Source organism: Xenia sp. Carnegie-2017, unplaced genomic scaffold, assembly GCF_021976095.1.
Source record: "Xenia sp. Carnegie-2017 unplaced genomic scaffold, XeniaSp_v1 HiC_scaffold_6, whole genome shotgun sequence".
NCBI classification, from domain to species: domain Eukaryota; kingdom Metazoa; phylum Cnidaria; class Anthozoa; order Malacalcyonacea; family Xeniidae; genus Xenia; species Xenia sp. Carnegie-2017.
Genome location: NW_025813526.1, coordinates 13,575,154 through 13,593,403, shown reverse-complemented (window position 1 = coordinate 13,593,403; position 18,250 = coordinate 13,575,154). Strand labels below are relative to the sequence as shown.

Genomic DNA, 18,250 nt, shown 5'->3' with positions numbered 1-18,250 from the left:
TTATCTAACCTTGTTATTTACATAGTATTTGGAATTGTTTCATGTTTCAGGTTTAGTTTCTATCTAGAATAATTTAGTTAATGTCAGTCTTTACCATATCTATTACATAGATGTTTAGGCATTTCGATGGAAAGAAAAAGAAAACCTCCGTTATTGACATTGGTTACTAAATAACCGCATTTTCTGAAAGTTATCTCTCTTCGCTCTAAAATATATATTTTAAAAGTTAGCAAAACACCGAAAAAATATTTCATTCATTACAAAATAAACAAATTTTGAACAATAATAACAATTAAATAAATAAAGACCTATGATCATCATACAGTATAATGATTTAATTTGTAATGACCAGGTAGTGCTCAAGGCAATGGTCAAGGGAACACACTGGGAGTTATAGAGGAATATCGACAAGAGAGCTTACTGGCCGCAGAAAACATAACCTTTGAAGTCATCAAAAAAGGTCTGATTTAAGTGTTTGTATTTATCGTTTCTATAACTTACACAAACATATTATTTTTGTACAGATTGTATTGTTTCAACTGAGATGCGTTGTTTCTACGTAAATAAAGCAGTAGTAAAAATAACGTCCAAAATGTTGGATATTAGTAGTTAACATTGGCTTTTGAAATACGGTAATTGTGGGCGTTAACATTCATATATGGTTGATATGCCTTATTAAATTTCTCTGAAATCAACTGTTTTCTACCAATTATAACATGTACATAAAAATAAGAGCCCTCCTTACCATCATCAAGCGTTCGGGAAGAGTGTTCGCCAGCATTTTCTTTGTAGTCTACAATATAAAATTGAAAAATGAAAAGAAGTATGAAGTATATGATACTTAGTACTTTTTTGCATAGCTTATAGCATAATGACAAAAGATGATTTTGACTAAAACAAAAAGCGTTTGAGCACATTATTTTATTGCACTTAGTTTATCACGTTTTTACAAACATGAGCAGGGGCAAAATTAGAACGCTAATTGGGCGGGATGATTACGAAAAGATTATTTATAAAGTTGCATTATATTCTCCAATTACATGAACAAAATTAAGAAATATTTGTTCTTAAAGATGCCCTATCAGAACTCACAGTGCAAATAGTGCTTGTGTAGAAACTTTAAAAATAAAATACTAATAGATCAAAATTAATGGCTTAGAACATTTGGTAAAAAATAAGCACTGCTATTTGGATGATTATTGTAACTGTAAAATTAAAAAGTACTTTGACTGTACTTCCGTGTCTAACACAAGTCAATATCAACTTATAGAAATCTCAAGTACAAAATTTGGAGTTTTTATGCTATTTTAGACTTTACATTTAATGATGACGCAACTTCAGGAAGTGTGCATCAACAAGACATAATAGAGTATGGCGAAGTTCCGCCATTTAAATTGCATATTGCATTCATGATTTATCCACAGGCGTTAAATCGATGTCATGACGTGTTTAACAAAAACATCAATAAAGAAAACGTTGATAAGAAATTTTTAAGAAAAGCAAAAGAAGTCTTTGTGCAACTGCCTTGACTTTTTAAACTTACATACACTAACTGTTAATTTTAAATCTGCATCTGAAATTGTCTTCTTAACTCAGATCTAAAAAAATGCAGGTTGATTATAAGGAAATCCTAAACACGATGAATGTGATTGTTAAGGTATGCTAAAGACATAAGTATTAATTTCTTAACTTTTTTGTATAATTGTGCTATTCTATTACTAAAGTTGTATAAGCTGTCGGTTTACTTCTAAAAGCAACTAATTAACAAAAAAGCATTATTTTTGTTTTTTTTTTAATAAAATTTGTGTCAAATTATTTTTTATTATTTTTGCAAAATAGAATATTTTTCCATGTTGAAATTTTTAATAATTCGAGTTTTAGTCACAACTGCCAAATTTTTTGTGTCAAAAATTTCAAAAAAATATTTAAAGTGAATTTCTACCCAAAAAAATAATTATGCACGTAATCGGTAATATTGCTGATGATTATTCTAATTTTCCATCTTGGCCCCAGTCATTCTGCATGGTATTTTTTTGCAGAGAAACAAGCTAACATTACGATGTCAGTCAATTGTGAGACTACATGTCAGTGCCTTGCAAATGGGCATGGAAGATGGACCAACAACTCATGGCAACCATTTTACCATGGTACGTATATGGTTAAAGACAATTTTCATAATAAGACTTCCACAAAAGTTTAAGGTTTCTATTTCATGTCTAAAAAATTAAACTTCTCTCAAAAATAACAGTAAATCAGTAATAACAAATAACGAAAGTAGCTTCTGTTTGACATAACTCAAAACAATTCCTAGAAATTTATTTATTATTTACGAAGCAGCATGTTATATTTAACTGGATAATTTAACTGGAATCTTTACTACACTGTGTGTATGAAAATAGATGTTGATTAATTTAACTGGAATAAATATTTAACTGGTATTAAAACACGACAGCAATATGAAACTTAAGCTTTCAAGTGAACATTGGCAGAATTCCACGTAAAGAGTATTACTTCCTTCTTCTTAACCTTTTTAAAAGTTTGTGAGTTTCGAATATTTCAAGTAAAGTCTAAAACATGAACGCAATTGAATGTAGCTGCTGAAAAACTGAAAATTAGAGAAATGTTGCAGGACCATAAGCAATGTCACACGATTATTCATTTATAAACCCGATTGCCTTAGATCTACTTTCTTTTTTTTTGTGCTTACATGTATACCGTACTGAAAATTTTGTCGTTTTTGTTTTTCTTCTCAATTTTGTTACTGTTACGTTTTGCTAATGGAGTTTAAATTATTAAAAAGTACAAAGTTTGGAAAAGTAGCAGTAATTTCATTGCATATCAATTGTAAAGTTATTAAGGACTTTAACTTAATACAAAATCTTTGAACCAGCTTTGACCTACGTCCATATATCATGCACGCATGCTGTCTCATAAGCCAGAAAGTCATCTCTCACCTGGTGTTCACCATCGACACTAATTTATATGCTTTTTGTTTCAATATCCTAGTACAAAAAGGTGGTTTTACATGATATACACTCGGAGTCTTTACTATGCAGTGTGTATAAAAATAGATATTTAGAAATTGGGCAGCTACAACATGGTGATAAAAAAATACACACTTGAGACTTTAAGGTAAATAATAACATGGTTTCTTGTTTTCTTTTGTCGTTACAGAGATATTAATTGACGTAGTTTCCTCATTTATAGGGTTGAGGGATAATTGATTGTAGACATCCTACTTCAAGATTTTTATTAGAGAAGTTTATAAACTAAATATCACTTTTTAATATTATAAAGTACACTTCGTTTTTTCACATTTTATCCTCGTTGCCTGTAGAAATTGCTTCATCTCTTTCTGGACTTTTCCAAGACTGAATCATTTTTAATCCCAGTGAATGGGAAAAAGGTTAAATAGCAAGATGTCTTCGAGAGGTCGATGGAAAATTAGCAAGTTAAAACTCCTCTTGTTTTAATGTTAAATCGTCAAGACTTGAGACACAAATAAGTAAATGTTTAACCCTTATGTTCAAAATTGCCCAACTTTTAAAAAAAGGCTTAGCTCATTTCTGCTTAACAATTCATGGCGTTGAGTGGTTACAGAAGTAGTCTTTCCCTCTCGTCGGCAACTTGCTTGGCACAAACTTACAAAAACTGGTGATCACGCACCAACTACTTTGACAATATGTATTTAAAAGCAAATTCATATACACAAAGTTTTAATCTAACTTAATAACAGAATTAACATTTAAATAGCTGAAGAAAGTTCATTAATCCATTTTCTGACCATAAAGAATAAAGTCATTAAACAGCATCTATGGTTTGAATTTGTGAACTCAAAATTTCATGAAAATATATAGTTAACAGGAATTCCTAAAGCATTCATTATTTACTTCGCAACCATGTCCATTACAAATTAAATACATGCTTTCACGGACGTTGAATTTTCCCTCAAGCCTCTAAAGTTTTAATAAAGTTAACTCCAACAAAATTAAATTAACAAAAAAATCTTTTTATTTAGGAAATTTAAACATTAATTCAGTCAATGCAAAATCACGACCAAGAAAAAAAAGAATGGGACATTTATGGATATATGGAGACTCATCAGCCTTCCACTTTTGGAACAGCATTTCAAAAAGCAGATTGTGTAAAGAAGTGTTTCAATTTTGCAATCTTAGTTATAACTGGATATATCCCTACACACAAGCCTCAATCAGGAAAAAAGATGATTTAGACTTTCGTCCACAAATCGTTATTGATCTTATAAAACAAGTTCTTTGCAAGGATGAAATGATGGGTAGTGAGAATGTGCTTGTTTTAAACTTTGGACTTCATTACGCACGTTCTGTTAGTTTTGAAATGTTTAAAAAATTAGTCCAAGACGTGATTGTTATGTTACATGACCACAAACAGCAGCACAACAATAGTGCACGAGTAATATGGAAAACAACGACAGCAGCCAGAAAGGAAAAACAGAAACGTTATTTAAATCATAGAAGATTTCTTACAGAGCAGGTAATGATTTCTTTAAAGAAATAACTTGATACATAAATTTCAGTTCTTAGCCAGATTTAAAACCTTTTGCCTGACAGTATTCCAGTTATTAATTCATGCATATTTTATTATAACGAAATATGACTTTAAAAGAACTTAGGGGGCATTTTTATGATCACGAGTACTAGGGATACCCTACTGGCCGAGACAAAGTTATGTTGCGTTTATATGAGAAATTATAGTAAACTGCACGAGCTTTTTTAAACTCGATTCCAGTTCACTTTACATTGAACAAAATCCAAGGTGTATGACGCAGACACAGTATTTTTCATGTTCCATAATTTTAATATTCCATAGTTGGCATTGAAGTCAACCGAGTTGCAATCATAAATATTTTTATATTCTTGTGATCCACTTAATAAGGCATCGATCATTTGTGTCGACCAAGACCATTTTTTTAAGTTTGACTTGAACATGCTTTGTTTTTGATCGCCATATTGCTGCAATGTACACATTGTACGCAATGTGCGCATGCTTTATGCAAATCATCTCCTTGTTGCCAGGGCCAGGACGTTTATACGACTACAAACTTAGCACTCCGAATAAGGAAACCCTCTTTCCTAATTAGCGCAACCTTTGCAGTAGGGTTACCCTGTTTAAAGAATGGCTCATTTAAACACTATTTAATAATGTAATGTGTAATTTAAAGTAACTTAGCCCTCCCAATGTGTCTCGAGTGGTGGGGTAACCCTTGTACTCAAAGCCATACAAACGTACGGTGGCCCATAAGGGACACAATACTTCCATGCAAAATATTATGTTTTTAATTGAACATTTAATATTTCCACGCAAAATACTATGTTTTCCATGGAACATTTAATATTTCCGTGCAAAATACTATGTTTTCCATGGAACATTTAATATTTCCGTGCAAAATACTATGTTTTCCATGGAATATTTGTTGCTTCGCCGTACAATATTGCTTGTTCTCCGTGCAACGTTCAAACTTGTGCGCGCGCATATTAAGATCTAGAAATGGATAAAAAACATTGTGATCGAAACCATCGAATCGAAGAATCGAACCAATATGGCAGCTTGTAAACATTGCTTAGTGGAGTTTCCTTGTCAAGTTCACATTACGTTTTGTCCTTCATGTGGAACTACACAAACGGGTAAGATATTTCTTAAATACTAAATTCTGTTTGTTATTCACATGTGGCCTTAAATGAGATATAATTTTGTTAACAACAGAGAATGAACGAGAAATTATTGAAAACTATTTTCATGCTGGATATAAATACGACCTCATTGTTTGTTTGCTGATGAAGAAACATGGTATTGAAATGACTGTTCGTACTCTCAAAAGAGGTTTGAAATCATATCATTTGTCTCGTCGAAATGAAAACATATCTGAGGACAATGTGAAAACCCTTCTCAGGCAAGAAATGCAAGCTGCTGGAGTTCATTAGCCGGTTATCGGATGATGTGGCACATTCTTCGAATTAAACATCATGTGCACGTTCCCCGGAAACTTGTTGCGACAATTCTAAGACAACTTGACCCAGAGGCAAGTATTAGAAGAAGAAGGAAAAGGCTTCAAAGGCGTCAGTATATTTCTCAAGGTCCAAATCAGTGCTGGCATATTGATGGTATGTTTTTTCATGTAAAATTTGTTTATATATCTACTTCAGTGACAAAATTTAGCATATGAATTATAATTGACTACCAACAGGATATGATAAATTGAAGCCATTTGGTTTTCCTATCCATGGTGCTGTTGATGGCTTCAGGCGGAAGGTTTTATGGTTGGAATTGGTAAAGTCAAACAATGCTCCTGAATCAGTTGCACAGCTCTACTTGGATGCTGCCAGAAGATACAGAGGTTGTCCACTTCAAATAAGATCTGATTGTGGTACTGAAAATGGTGTGATTGCTGCTGCTCAATGCTACTTTCGAGCCAATGATAGTCGGCCAATGGAAGGAGAACAAGCTCATACATTCGGGACATCTACCCATAATCAGAGAATTGAAAACTGGTGGTCACATCTTAAAAAGTCATGTACAAGTTGGTGGATCCAGTTTTTTAAGACTTTGTTCAGCAAAGGCAGCTGAACTTGTGTGATGACAATGTTAAACAATGTTTATGGTTTGCCTTTAATGGAGTTGTTCAAAGTTCTCTTGATGAAGTGCAATTATATTGGAATACACATCATATAAGACCGTCAAGACATGAAACTGTCTCTGGAGAACCTGATATATTGTCTTCCATCCCAGAGCAATATGGAGGCATTGATTGTCTAGTCCAAGTCTCTGATGAGAAGCTGCAGGAAGTTGAAATGAGAATTGCACAGCAAGAAACTGAAAATGGGAAAATATTCCAAGACTATTTTAATTACTTAGTGGACATTCAGCAACTAGAGTTTCCAGAAGACTATAATGATGCTGCAAATATTTTTGATAATTTGATGAGTTATGTGTAGTTAATATGCAGTACTTAAGAAATTTGCCAAAAGTATTCTTTTGACAACAGAACAATATCATATGTACATTGAAGGACTTTGTTTTCAAGTTCATATAAAACCAAATCCCGAATACTCCAGTAAGGCATTGTCCATCGATAAGTCAAAATCATTCGTATTATCAAAGTGAATTGCAAAGCAGATAGTTGGGTCGCATGTAGCAGCAGTTGGACGGCATTTACAATTTGCAGGGCAGCCATGCTTAAATTTGACAGTGATGTGCTTTTCTGCTCCCAGTGGTGTTACAGAGTGGCTTCCAGTGATGAATCTGTACAGCGTTTTTAATGATGTGCTGGTGTCTATAAAGGAAAAGTGTTTAAGATAGTCAAAAGCCATTAAAGTAGGTACAATTGCATTTATCTCTCATTCACCTTTTTTGTCCAATTCTTGAATATAGTCACAAAAAAATTTGTGGACGTTTATTTCCAATTACTTTTTGTTGCTTCCTTCCGAGCTAAACTCTACAGTTATATTTTCAACAACAATGTCTGCAGTCAAGCAAAAATTAGCAACACCATCCAGTGTAAGCATTGATGCCATTATCTCCCGGTGATGTTGAATTTGCTGCAGAACCCCAAAAAGTGTAAGACCAGTTTTTAATTGGTCCATCATTGCCAGCATATGGCCAATTCCTGCAATTACAATTAACTTACAACAAAAGATATTGATGTGTCAAAAAAGATGAACAATGTAGATTGAACTGTATGTATGAAAACATGACCATGGTTTTATACCGAATAATGTTGTCTCGTGAGGCCAATTTCTCCTTGGAGGGAACACCCCTGTAGCCGATTGATTGCAGAATGTTCATCATGTCATCTGAGCAAAGCAATGTCCTCAGCTCCTCATCACTCTCACATTTAATTAACTGAATGCAATTAAGAATGCTATGGTAATAAGTAGAACAAATGAGAGTTAATTTTTTCTATTCTTTAAGCACAGCTTTGAGATATTTTAAAGTGAAATTTGCTTGCTTTTCTCAACGAGTGCATATTTTTTACCTTATCAATTTCATCTTTGAAATTAGCATCATGAAACAACTCCAACCAGTTGTTGGCCTGTATGCTATTTACCCCTTGAGCCACATAATTAAATACATTCTTTGCCAAGAAGCATGGGGCTGGTCCTCCCTGTGCCAGAGAGGATGATATTAACTCACCAGCAACCATGAAGTCTTCATTTGCTAGCGCTCGTGCACTAAACAGTGGATAACCATTTGCATCAAACAAAGTTGACTTAATGTGTTGTAGGACATCTGTCAATACAATGAAACAGACTGAGCATTAAACAAGGTATAAAAACAAATATTCAAATTACTACATATTGGTTTCTTTGCACAGTTGTACAGTATGAATTGAAAAATATCTTCACTGATTTTCTCACCTGTGAAAAACTCCCTCCTTGGGCCACCACCATCAATAGAAGGTTCACCAGCAAAACAAATTTTAAGATTTCCTCCTTCAGCAAACCATTTTCGTTTCCGTGCATCCACATAATCTGCAAAAGCTAATCGCCTACGAATAGTAACTCTGTTGGTAGACAATCTGTTAACATTGTCCTGAATTAGATGAACCACTTCTTGCATAGTGGCAACAGTTGGCTATCCAAATTCCTCTTCAGCAATGAGTGTGTTTTCCAGGTTATTTTGATCATCATCTGATAACTTGCCAATTGGGTCTATCCACCTTTCTGCACACATGTCTGCAAGAGCCTCTGTGTCTGCACGTGAATAGTATCCAAGACATGTAGGGCATTGATGTTGCAATAGATATTTTTCTATTCCATGCTGAGACAATTGTCCTTGTGACATACTACCAACTTGAGACGTTGAGGTAAATGAACTTTGAGAAGACAAAGAAGAGGATTGGAGTATTTTATTACTTGCATCTTCATTGAAATCCCCACAACCTGTTGTGGCCAATGACTTTGATGTTGAAGGTTGAGACTCATGATACTTCATCGAAATCTCTTCAAGTTCCTTGTCAGAACTTTCATCAGAAATTGAATTTTCAAAATCATCTTCTGTACATAGTCAGAATTACATTTTGGAGTATGGCAGCAACAAATCTTCTTTATATTTTGAAAGCACAAATGGTATGTTGGTCTGGGGTAAATACCTCACAATTGACATGTCATTATACAAAAGAACATATTTGTTATACTTGTTAAATTGTTTATGATGTCTTGAATGTTTATCAATTGCTTTTTCAAGAAGAGCATTTCCATCAACATCTTCATCAACTGCAATTGTTAATGTCCTTGACTTCACCCTTGCCAATACAGCATCTCCATTTTTGTCTTTCACAATGCCAACCTGCACCTTCACCTCTTTGGACAACTTTGCTTTTTTTCCTTTGCTTAAATTTTGATGATCTGTTTTCTACTTTCTTCTTACGAAACTCTTTATATGAAAGGGGCTTTACTCCAATGGTCTTGTTTGGAGGTTTTGAGCCTATTTCTGTGTTTAAAAACATTTTAAAATATATTTTTTAAGAAAATAATACAACAGCCAAAAATATGAGAAAACGTATGAGAAGAATAGGGATAGATAAGAAGATTTTAAATAAATAAAAAGTCGAATGAACAGCTTCCATTTTATAATTGAACAAACGTTCGTGCACTTGTATTTTATAAACTATAGGGTTGTGTACTTACCGACATCTGATAATGCACAAAATCCACAGTTGTGGCAAAATTTGGCTTTATCCAAAAGCTTTGTTCCACAACTTTGGCAGAACATTTTGCCATAAAAATTCCACTTTCAGACTCGTGTTTTATGAGATTCAATGATAAGATTTACCAAATAGATTTCCTCGAATTTTCAAGTAACTGCATTATATTCAACTCATGCGCGCGCACAAGTTTGAACGTTGCACGGAAAACAAGCAATATTGTTCGGCGAAGCAACAAATGTTCCATGGAAAACATAGTATTTTGCACGGAAATATTAAATGTTCCATGGAAAACATAGTATTTTGAACGGAAATATTAAATGTTCCATGGAAAACATAGTATTTTGCGTGGAAATATTAAATGTTCAATGAAAAACGTAATATTTTGCATGGAAGTATTGTGTCCCTTATGGGCCACCGTACCAAACGGCCTCTTACTATGCCCCATGAAGATATCCCTTTTAATCAGCGAGGTAAAATATCTCCACTTGACACGAGTATCCAAAGCCGTGTTCATACGATATAAACTAGCCCGGATTCACCCAACTAAGAAATTAGCAAGGCTTTTATCCAGGTTAATTTTTTTGTTTCCTTACTACCAGCTTAAGTTAAACCTAGGTTTGTGGCATTTACACGAAAAAAATTAACCTGGGTTAGACCCAAGTTTATTGTATGTCGTGTGATTAGGAGGGATAAAGCACACTAATACCTATTTATACCTTTTTTATAACGATTAATTTTTTGGAATTGACATTAATCCAAACAATTGCTAGAGCTGCGTAGATAACTTACTATCATTTTTTGATTATTTTTTGTTCCCAATAGTTAAGGCGCAGGTATAGAACCGCTACCATCAGCATTTTTATTTTTGGGAGCTCTTATCCGTGTCAATAAAATTCCAAACATAGGAATTAAACCAGCGTGTGAGCTGGAACCCGAATAAAATGAACGTAGGTTATTACTACATGATCAATCTTAAACATGACTAAGTTGAGAATTGCTTTCTACTACTAAAGTAAGATTAGAACCATTTTCATTTTTTCTTTGCTAATATTAAAAAGGGCACATTTTAGTGTATTTGGAATATTATACTATCAAGATGAAACATTTTTCATTTTAAAAGCAAAACGAACATAACTATAAGTTTATTTTTTATGGCCGAGACTAAACCTGTCACTTGTATAAATATGTGCGCATCTAAATTTTGGAATATTCACTAAAATTGACTTTATTCAAAACATCTGGCATATACCTTATATAACGAGTTAATATTCTGAAGATCATGATATACTGGGAACTTTCTTCACAAGATGAGATACTATCCATGACATACTGAAGAGAGACAGAATATCTAAACTTTTTGAAACGTTTTAATTCTACCTTATGAAAATCAATGAAAATGACAATCATCTAGTATTTAAAATGAACAAGTCCTTTTACTTAGAAAAACACGAAATAAATCATTGTGAAAGTATGCTGCAGAATAATTTGGCCGACTATAATAAGTGCAAAAATAAAAAAATAAGAATTGCAATGGCTGTTTGATCAATCGTCACTCTCAATGCGAACATGATTGCTTAAAGATTGGATTCGATGAACGTTCGATGCTACATTTTTATGATGCCTCGGTAAACGTGTGTCAAGACATTGTCATCAAAAATTATATAAAAAGTATTAAATATCTCATACCAAACATTCACGGTTTTAAGATAATAAATATAAATGTTATGACTGGCATAAAATATTTTTTATCAGTTAAAACGATGACGCATGAAATACGAGTCGATGAAATTTTTGTGATTTGTACATACACATTTAATTAAAAATTAAACGAGCTTACCAGTAATGGAGTGCGATTGGAATTCTACGGATCCATTGTGAAGAAACGATAGGATTACATTCACTAGATTGCGTCAGCGCTCATGTGATAAATTTTTAAAGCGTTTGTCGAGGTACTTAAATATGAAGCGGATGAAGTAATTGAAAACATGAGCAATAAAAACTAGATTATAGGGGAATCTAATCCTTCTTCACAATAGATCAGTAGAATCCCCGTCCAACTTCACTTACAGGTAAGCTCCTTTAATTTTTAAATCTACCTCACCATTGTCACGTCACTTTGGAATTACATTCATTCAACTTTAAAGCAAAAGTAGCGAGACGGACTACATCAACAGCATATCAAATAACATTGTTTAAAAAAATAAGGCTAAATGCTGACGGTAACTTTACAGGTTTTTTTATAGAAAGTAGCAAATGTATGGGCATAACGCCATCCAACTGATCTCATAATTGTCACTAAAGGAAGCCAAACTTTGCTTGCAGCTGAGATGGAAACACCTCGAACACTTTGCGGTTTGGTGACGTTCGTATCACTCCCCGCTAGTCTTATTATTGACGTATCCCTGTTATACTGTTATCTAAATATATTCGGATGTAAACCCCAGTAAGTTCTACAAAAAGAGATTGTAATATAATTCATACGCTTCATTTGCATGCCACTGACCACCAACTGATAGTTCCTAAAAATAAGCCCCCAATCACTGATTGGGGCATCTGTTTTTAACTCAAGGAAGGTTTTCCTTTGTTTTTCCCATCTGAAGGTAATTCAATCGAGTCTATAAATCATTGCAAGCCTCAGTGGTCAAAGTCATGATAGCATCAAAGTACAATCTGTTCGTCCAAGAGTATATAGCAAGAAAGATTAGGGTATTTGTGGAAGAAATTGAAGGTCATTCAAAGATTGCAGAACGTTATCCTCAATCAGCATTTGCGGCGTGTTGTCATTGTATAATGGAAAAGTGGCTCTTTATAATGCGAACAGTTGAGAACATCAGTGTGTTATTTCAACCTCTGGAAGATGCAATTTTGCAGGCATTTATACCATCACTCATTGGAAGAAACTAATGCAATCCTTTTGAACGAACACTGTTTTCACTTCCTATACGATTTGATGGTCTAAATATTATCAAACCAGTTAAAAGTGAAAATGAAGAATATCATGCTTCCACAAAGATCAGTCATTGCCTGAAAGAGATCATTGTTCAACAGAAAGAGATGCTTCATAAACCTCAGTTACAATCAATCAAAATGATTTTACGAGAGCAAAAGAAGAAGAAAGTTGATGATATGATCCAGGAAATTTGAGATAGTTTTATGCCAACAATGCAAAGGAAGCTAGATATACTGAGCGAAAAGGATCGTCATCATGGTTAATTGTACTTCCATTACAAGATCAAGGCTTTAATTTGAACAAAGGGGAATTTCGAGATGCATTAAATTTACGTTATGGTTGGCAAATAAAAAATACCCCTCTGAACTGCATTTGTGGAAAGGCGTTTGTAAACTATCACGTGATGATATGTCCTCATGGTGGTTTACCAATAGTGAGACATAATAAAGTTCGAGCTATAACAACACTGTAGATGGCAGAAGTTTGCTCGAGAGTTGAAAAAGAGCCACAACTACAACCTCTTTCTGGGGAAGTGATATTACCTCGTACAGCCAATAGACAAGAAGAAGCGAGGCTAGATATTCGTGCTAAAGGTATCTGGCCTAGACAGCAAGATGCATTTTTTGATGTAAGGCTATTTTACCCAAACGCGTCGAGCTACCAAAACACCAATCTACCTGCATTCTATCGTCAGCATGAGATAGCTAAGAAAAGGGAATATGGTGATCGAGTAAGAGAGGTTGAATATGGTGCTTTTACAACACTGGTCTTTTTAACATCAGGTGGTATGGGGAAAGAGACGGCAATTGCTTATAAACGGCTAGCTGATCTTCTGGCACAAAAGAGAAAACTGCAATATGGCATCACGCTAGCGTGGATGCCTTGTAAACTGTCTTTCGCAATGATTAGGTCAGCAATTACTGCGATACGAGGAAGTCGATCTGCCTCAAATCACGAACACACTTTAAAGATTGACCTAGGTTATTGGGAAAGTTGTCTTTACACCTGACTTTCCCTTTTCTTTTTTTTCTTTCTTTTTCTTTTTCAAGCTGGTAATTTGAAAACTGTCATGGATATTTTAAACATTGATTTTAGTTAACATTTTTATATTTGTATGCTGTAGTTATAAAAGTTGTACCATTTTTATCATTAAATTTCATCAAAGTTACCCTTCTCTTTTATAAAGGCATTATTTTTTTCATCTTCTAACTGCTTATAAAACAATCATCTCATTTCAACTACAGGAAAGCTGCGAACTAAGAGCCCTATGACTTCAGTTAGCCCACTGAATGACATAGTCGAATTTCTTTAAGCTTTAGACATGTTGCTATGATTTTTGCACTTCTCTTTGGGTTTAATGTAACAGTCATGTCGATAGAAATGAGAACAAAACCAATAAATTCAAGAGTTTGAGTTGGTTGGGTTACAGACATTTCATCATCTACTAAAAATCCAGTTTTATTTAGGAGTGTAGCTGTAGCACCTAAATTTAATTTACATCCTGGACTGTATCTCCTTTCAGATAAGAATCATCTATGCACTCAACTGAAAACAATTGCTGTTCTCTGGCTTAAGTAATTTGGTGAATACTCTGAGACCACAAATAAAGCCATTCGTCATGCATGTAAAATTAAACATCTGAACTCTCCACTAAAAAATTATGCCTTTTTGATTTGGTTTATAGATAGGCACTGAGTGATAGGCCTCCCCCCGGAATTTCTAAGGAGGCCATAAAACAGCCAATTTTCGTCATAGATATATGATGAAGGGATTCCATCTTAAAATGTTCATAGCGCACAAATTGATTAATTTTCTTTAAAATAAATTCATACGGAAAGACCTATACTTTTTAGGATTACGAAGATGGGAGAAATAAACTCTCCTTCTTCATGCTGCCTTAGTGTGATAACTCCTTTGCACAAGAGATTATTAATTTCTGCTGCAACAAAATCACGCCATTTGAGTGAGAAATGAGTTCTCACAGGGGTTATCGGTTGATATGGTCGGTTTACTACACAAACCAACATTATCGCCAGATACAGTGGTTAAAAATCATTCAGTCAGTAGTTGCTTTCACTTCTTATTGTAGTGTATATTACCAGCCTTGAATATAAGTAAAGCACTATTGCTAACCTATAATTGATGTTGGGATTGATGTGATTGATTTTAAGTCACTCAGACTCCTTCTAACCCTCCTTTACTTGAACGGAGGTTTGGTCCACATCAGGCTCAGCCAAAAATCTCGATGCTCCCAGATCGCGTAAAAAACTTTGCGAGTGACCTCTTTTACCTTCAAAAATCGTATTATTTTTTGTGGGGTAAGAAAGATTTTGACCCACTCTATTTGTGGAAGATATATCTTAGATTTGTTTGAGTAAATCATTTCCAAATAAAAGATCATTAAATTTAACAAGCTCACTGCATGTTTGTTTCAACTGTTAATTTAAATTGGGTTTAATCAATTCACGGCGTCTTTGAACCAATTAACAGTTTGCATGTGGCGGAGTAAGGCCACTGTATCAATCAAATCTTTAGTAACAACTTTATTGTCATTGTAATTTTTGGGTTCATTAATAAATTTTACCAACTTAACAAGTGTTACAATAGCTTGAAGCATAATATTTTGAAGCCTATGCAGCTTAAAATCTCGGCTCTGAGTAGTTTCCCTGATTCTTGCAAGATTTCTGAGCTCACGTTTGTCACCATAAGATGCTCACAGTTAGTGGGCCTGGCACAGTTACTCATTTTCTCTTTAAGTTTCACGTCATTTTAACGACTCCTTACCATTTTGTTTACAAAATCAGCAAGTTTAGGAGTAACGTCATCTGAGAATTTGTCATCTAAACTATACTCTTGAGCAATTGTGCCTGGTATGCTTTCTCTAACTCAGTGGAGTATGAGTAATTTTTTCACTCTCAGTAGTACTATTTATCATATCAGCAACTTAATCATCGGTGTCCTTGCTGGTAATTGTGGCGATATTGGATTTCTTGTGTTTATTTTGCTGTGAGCCATGCATATACTGTGAGAGGCTTCCCCTTTTAACATTTGTGAAGAATAGCTCAGATAAACTGGAAACCATGATCTGCAATAGCTCTTTAAAGCTTTCTTTAAGGCTACAATAAGTAATTTCATCAATTTATGCCGTATGACGTTAACACTCGCTCAAAACAAGCAAATTATTTGGACGGGTATCTTTCCCGTCTAAACTCGAGTTGTTGTTGCTCGTTCTGGTCTCTGCAGCCTCGCCAGTCGCCATATCGGTAAATTCGCGATCTTCGACATCATCAAAATCATCAGATGACTCCACGAGCCTCTGTATTTCAGTATCATTGCCCCTCCTAGGCATTAATACTGAAAATAAGAACTTATTTCAAAGATTATATGCGATTGCACAAACTGCGAGTGCCATTTAGTGTTCACCCTATATATATTTTGTGGAGAGTAAAGACTGCGGTACGATTACGTCCTGGAGATCACTTTAAGTTGAGTTTGTATGAGAATTCTCCTCACAAAAATGCATAAATGAATATCACCCTCAACCAATTATCGATCTTCCGCGGTCCCTAATAAAATCGACGTTTTGCCTGTTTTTTAAATTAAAATAACAGTTATACTAATTTCCTCCCGGCATTAGATACCTAATGTTGTTCTTTCTTAGATATAATTTATGCAAGCAACAGTGGCGTACCACACTCGTTCAATGTGGGAGGGGTGGCACAAATTCACATATGCATGTCTTAATCCGTTGAAAACAATGGATTTCAAAGGAACTTTATCCAGTAGAACATGATTGTATGAATATGCGCCTCCAGCCAATGAACGAGTCTGCTACGTCTCTGGCAAGCAAATTATGGAATTTTATTATATGGCAAGCGTCACTTCCGGCAAAATGACACGTTTTGATTGGCTCAGAAACATTTTTGTTGGTCTATTATTTTCCCATAATCGAGCACGGTCCAAAACGCGTAATTTTACAATCAAATGTAAACAAACATCATAAAGCAAACAGCAAAACGCAAAAAAAAAGAATTATGAAACCATTTACGAATGAAAGTCGAAGGGAAAACTTTTGGAAAACAGTTAAAGTATCCAGACGATATAATTTGAAACGATTTATTTTTTATGGACGGAAAGTATAAAAGTGAAAGCCAACCCGTACAAAACAATAAGAACGAGAAAGAAAGCAAGCTTCGTTTCAGGACAAATAATTCCATATAATAATACTTTTAATAACCTCGCTTTCTCGGTCTTTAATGAGGATAATCAGATCTTGCACCCTTGTGGCAAACCTCACCCAACGAGCTCTTTCTGTACAAAAAGACCTCAGTATGTTGTTTCTCCGTAAAGACCTCACGCTAATTATTAACGACTTACTTTCATGTAAACTGAACTGCGTTTGGTAGAAGAAATGAAAAGAAAATCACTGACTTTCTTTCATTTAAATTGTAGAGAGTAAGGTTGTTTGACGCATACGCTATGTCCGAAATGTGTAAAGCTGGTATTCTTGTTCTTGACGTTCATCCATTGACAGCATCTTATTATCCGGGGCCTTATGACGGTCTTCATTACCAACACGAAGTATTCAAGTCAGCGGAAAAAGAGCTTGGGATTCTTGCGAAAGCTGGGCAGAATTATAAAACAACCGAAGTTTGTGTAGCGGACTATTAATAAATGGCATTGGAAAGCAAACATTACGTAACACACTACAAACTGGAAATGAGCGTAAATGAAAATTCACTTAAATAAGTGAATAGTAAAACAATTATTGAACTCGGCTTTCGCATGATATTAAGAATTACTTTGACCTTGGTAAACGCTACACGCCTCGACTTTGCTTCGGCAGCTTATAAGATATAACAATGGTAGTACAATTAAAGGTTGTTCATTATTTGTTGCACATACATTTGTTTATTAAAAATTTTGAAGCACAAGCTTACTTGAGTTTATTCAAAAATACTAGAAGTGCTTGATTTTGCTGTTGTTGTTTTTGCATTATCATATTTGCATGGCTTACATTTGCTAAGTTTACTGTTGTTTCCACTTCATCAAAAACTTCATCATGTTCCTCTGAGGCTATATTAAAGGCAGTGTAAGGTTTAAGTCGTTGCTCCTGCTTGTTTCTTTTAATTCCTACTTCTGCTTTTTCGACTTTATTTCTTCTTGTCTTTTTTACATCTCTATCTCTGTCTTTTCTAGCAAAAAGTTAATTGTATAGCTCTCATTTCTTCTTAGATGTTTTGTTTTATCAAATTCTTCAGCTTTTCCCTTTCTTTCCCTGACTGTGTCTTTATAGCTTTTCCTCTGATATCATCAACTGCATTTTTTGTACTTCGAAACTCTTGTTGTTTTCTTCAATGTTTTCTATTTGTGGTTTTTGCACCACTTCTTTTTCCACTACTTCTTCTAGCAATTTATATATTTCCGTTTGCTAAGGATTAATTCTATGTAATTTAGCTCGTCCTTCATATTGTTTTCTCTCTGTAACACTTATACTCTAATGCAATGACGTGATGGCAGGGGGATCAGGGAGCAAGCCTCCCCAGCCACCAGTTGTTGATTTTGGGGGGCGCTGAAGTGAATACCAGTCATCATGTTTTAAATTTGGGCTATAA

At 34.4% G+C, this 18,250-nt stretch overlaps 1 protein-coding gene across 1 annotated transcript; it reads left to right on the top strand.

The window, feature by feature from the left end:
* The first annotated feature begins 404 nt into the window (after positions 1-404).
* Positions 405-17,306, top strand: LOC124457130. The gene is made up of 4 exons (XM_047007417.1): positions 405-460; positions 2,040-2,147; positions 4,019-4,512; positions 17,088-17,306. Exons 2-4 carry the CDS (start codon positions 2,060-2,062, stop codon positions 17,304-17,306), a joined length of 801 nt encoding a protein of 266 aa, XP_046863373.1. The 5' UTR covers positions 405-460; positions 2,040-2,059.
* Positions 17,307-18,250: the final 944 nt, after the last annotated feature.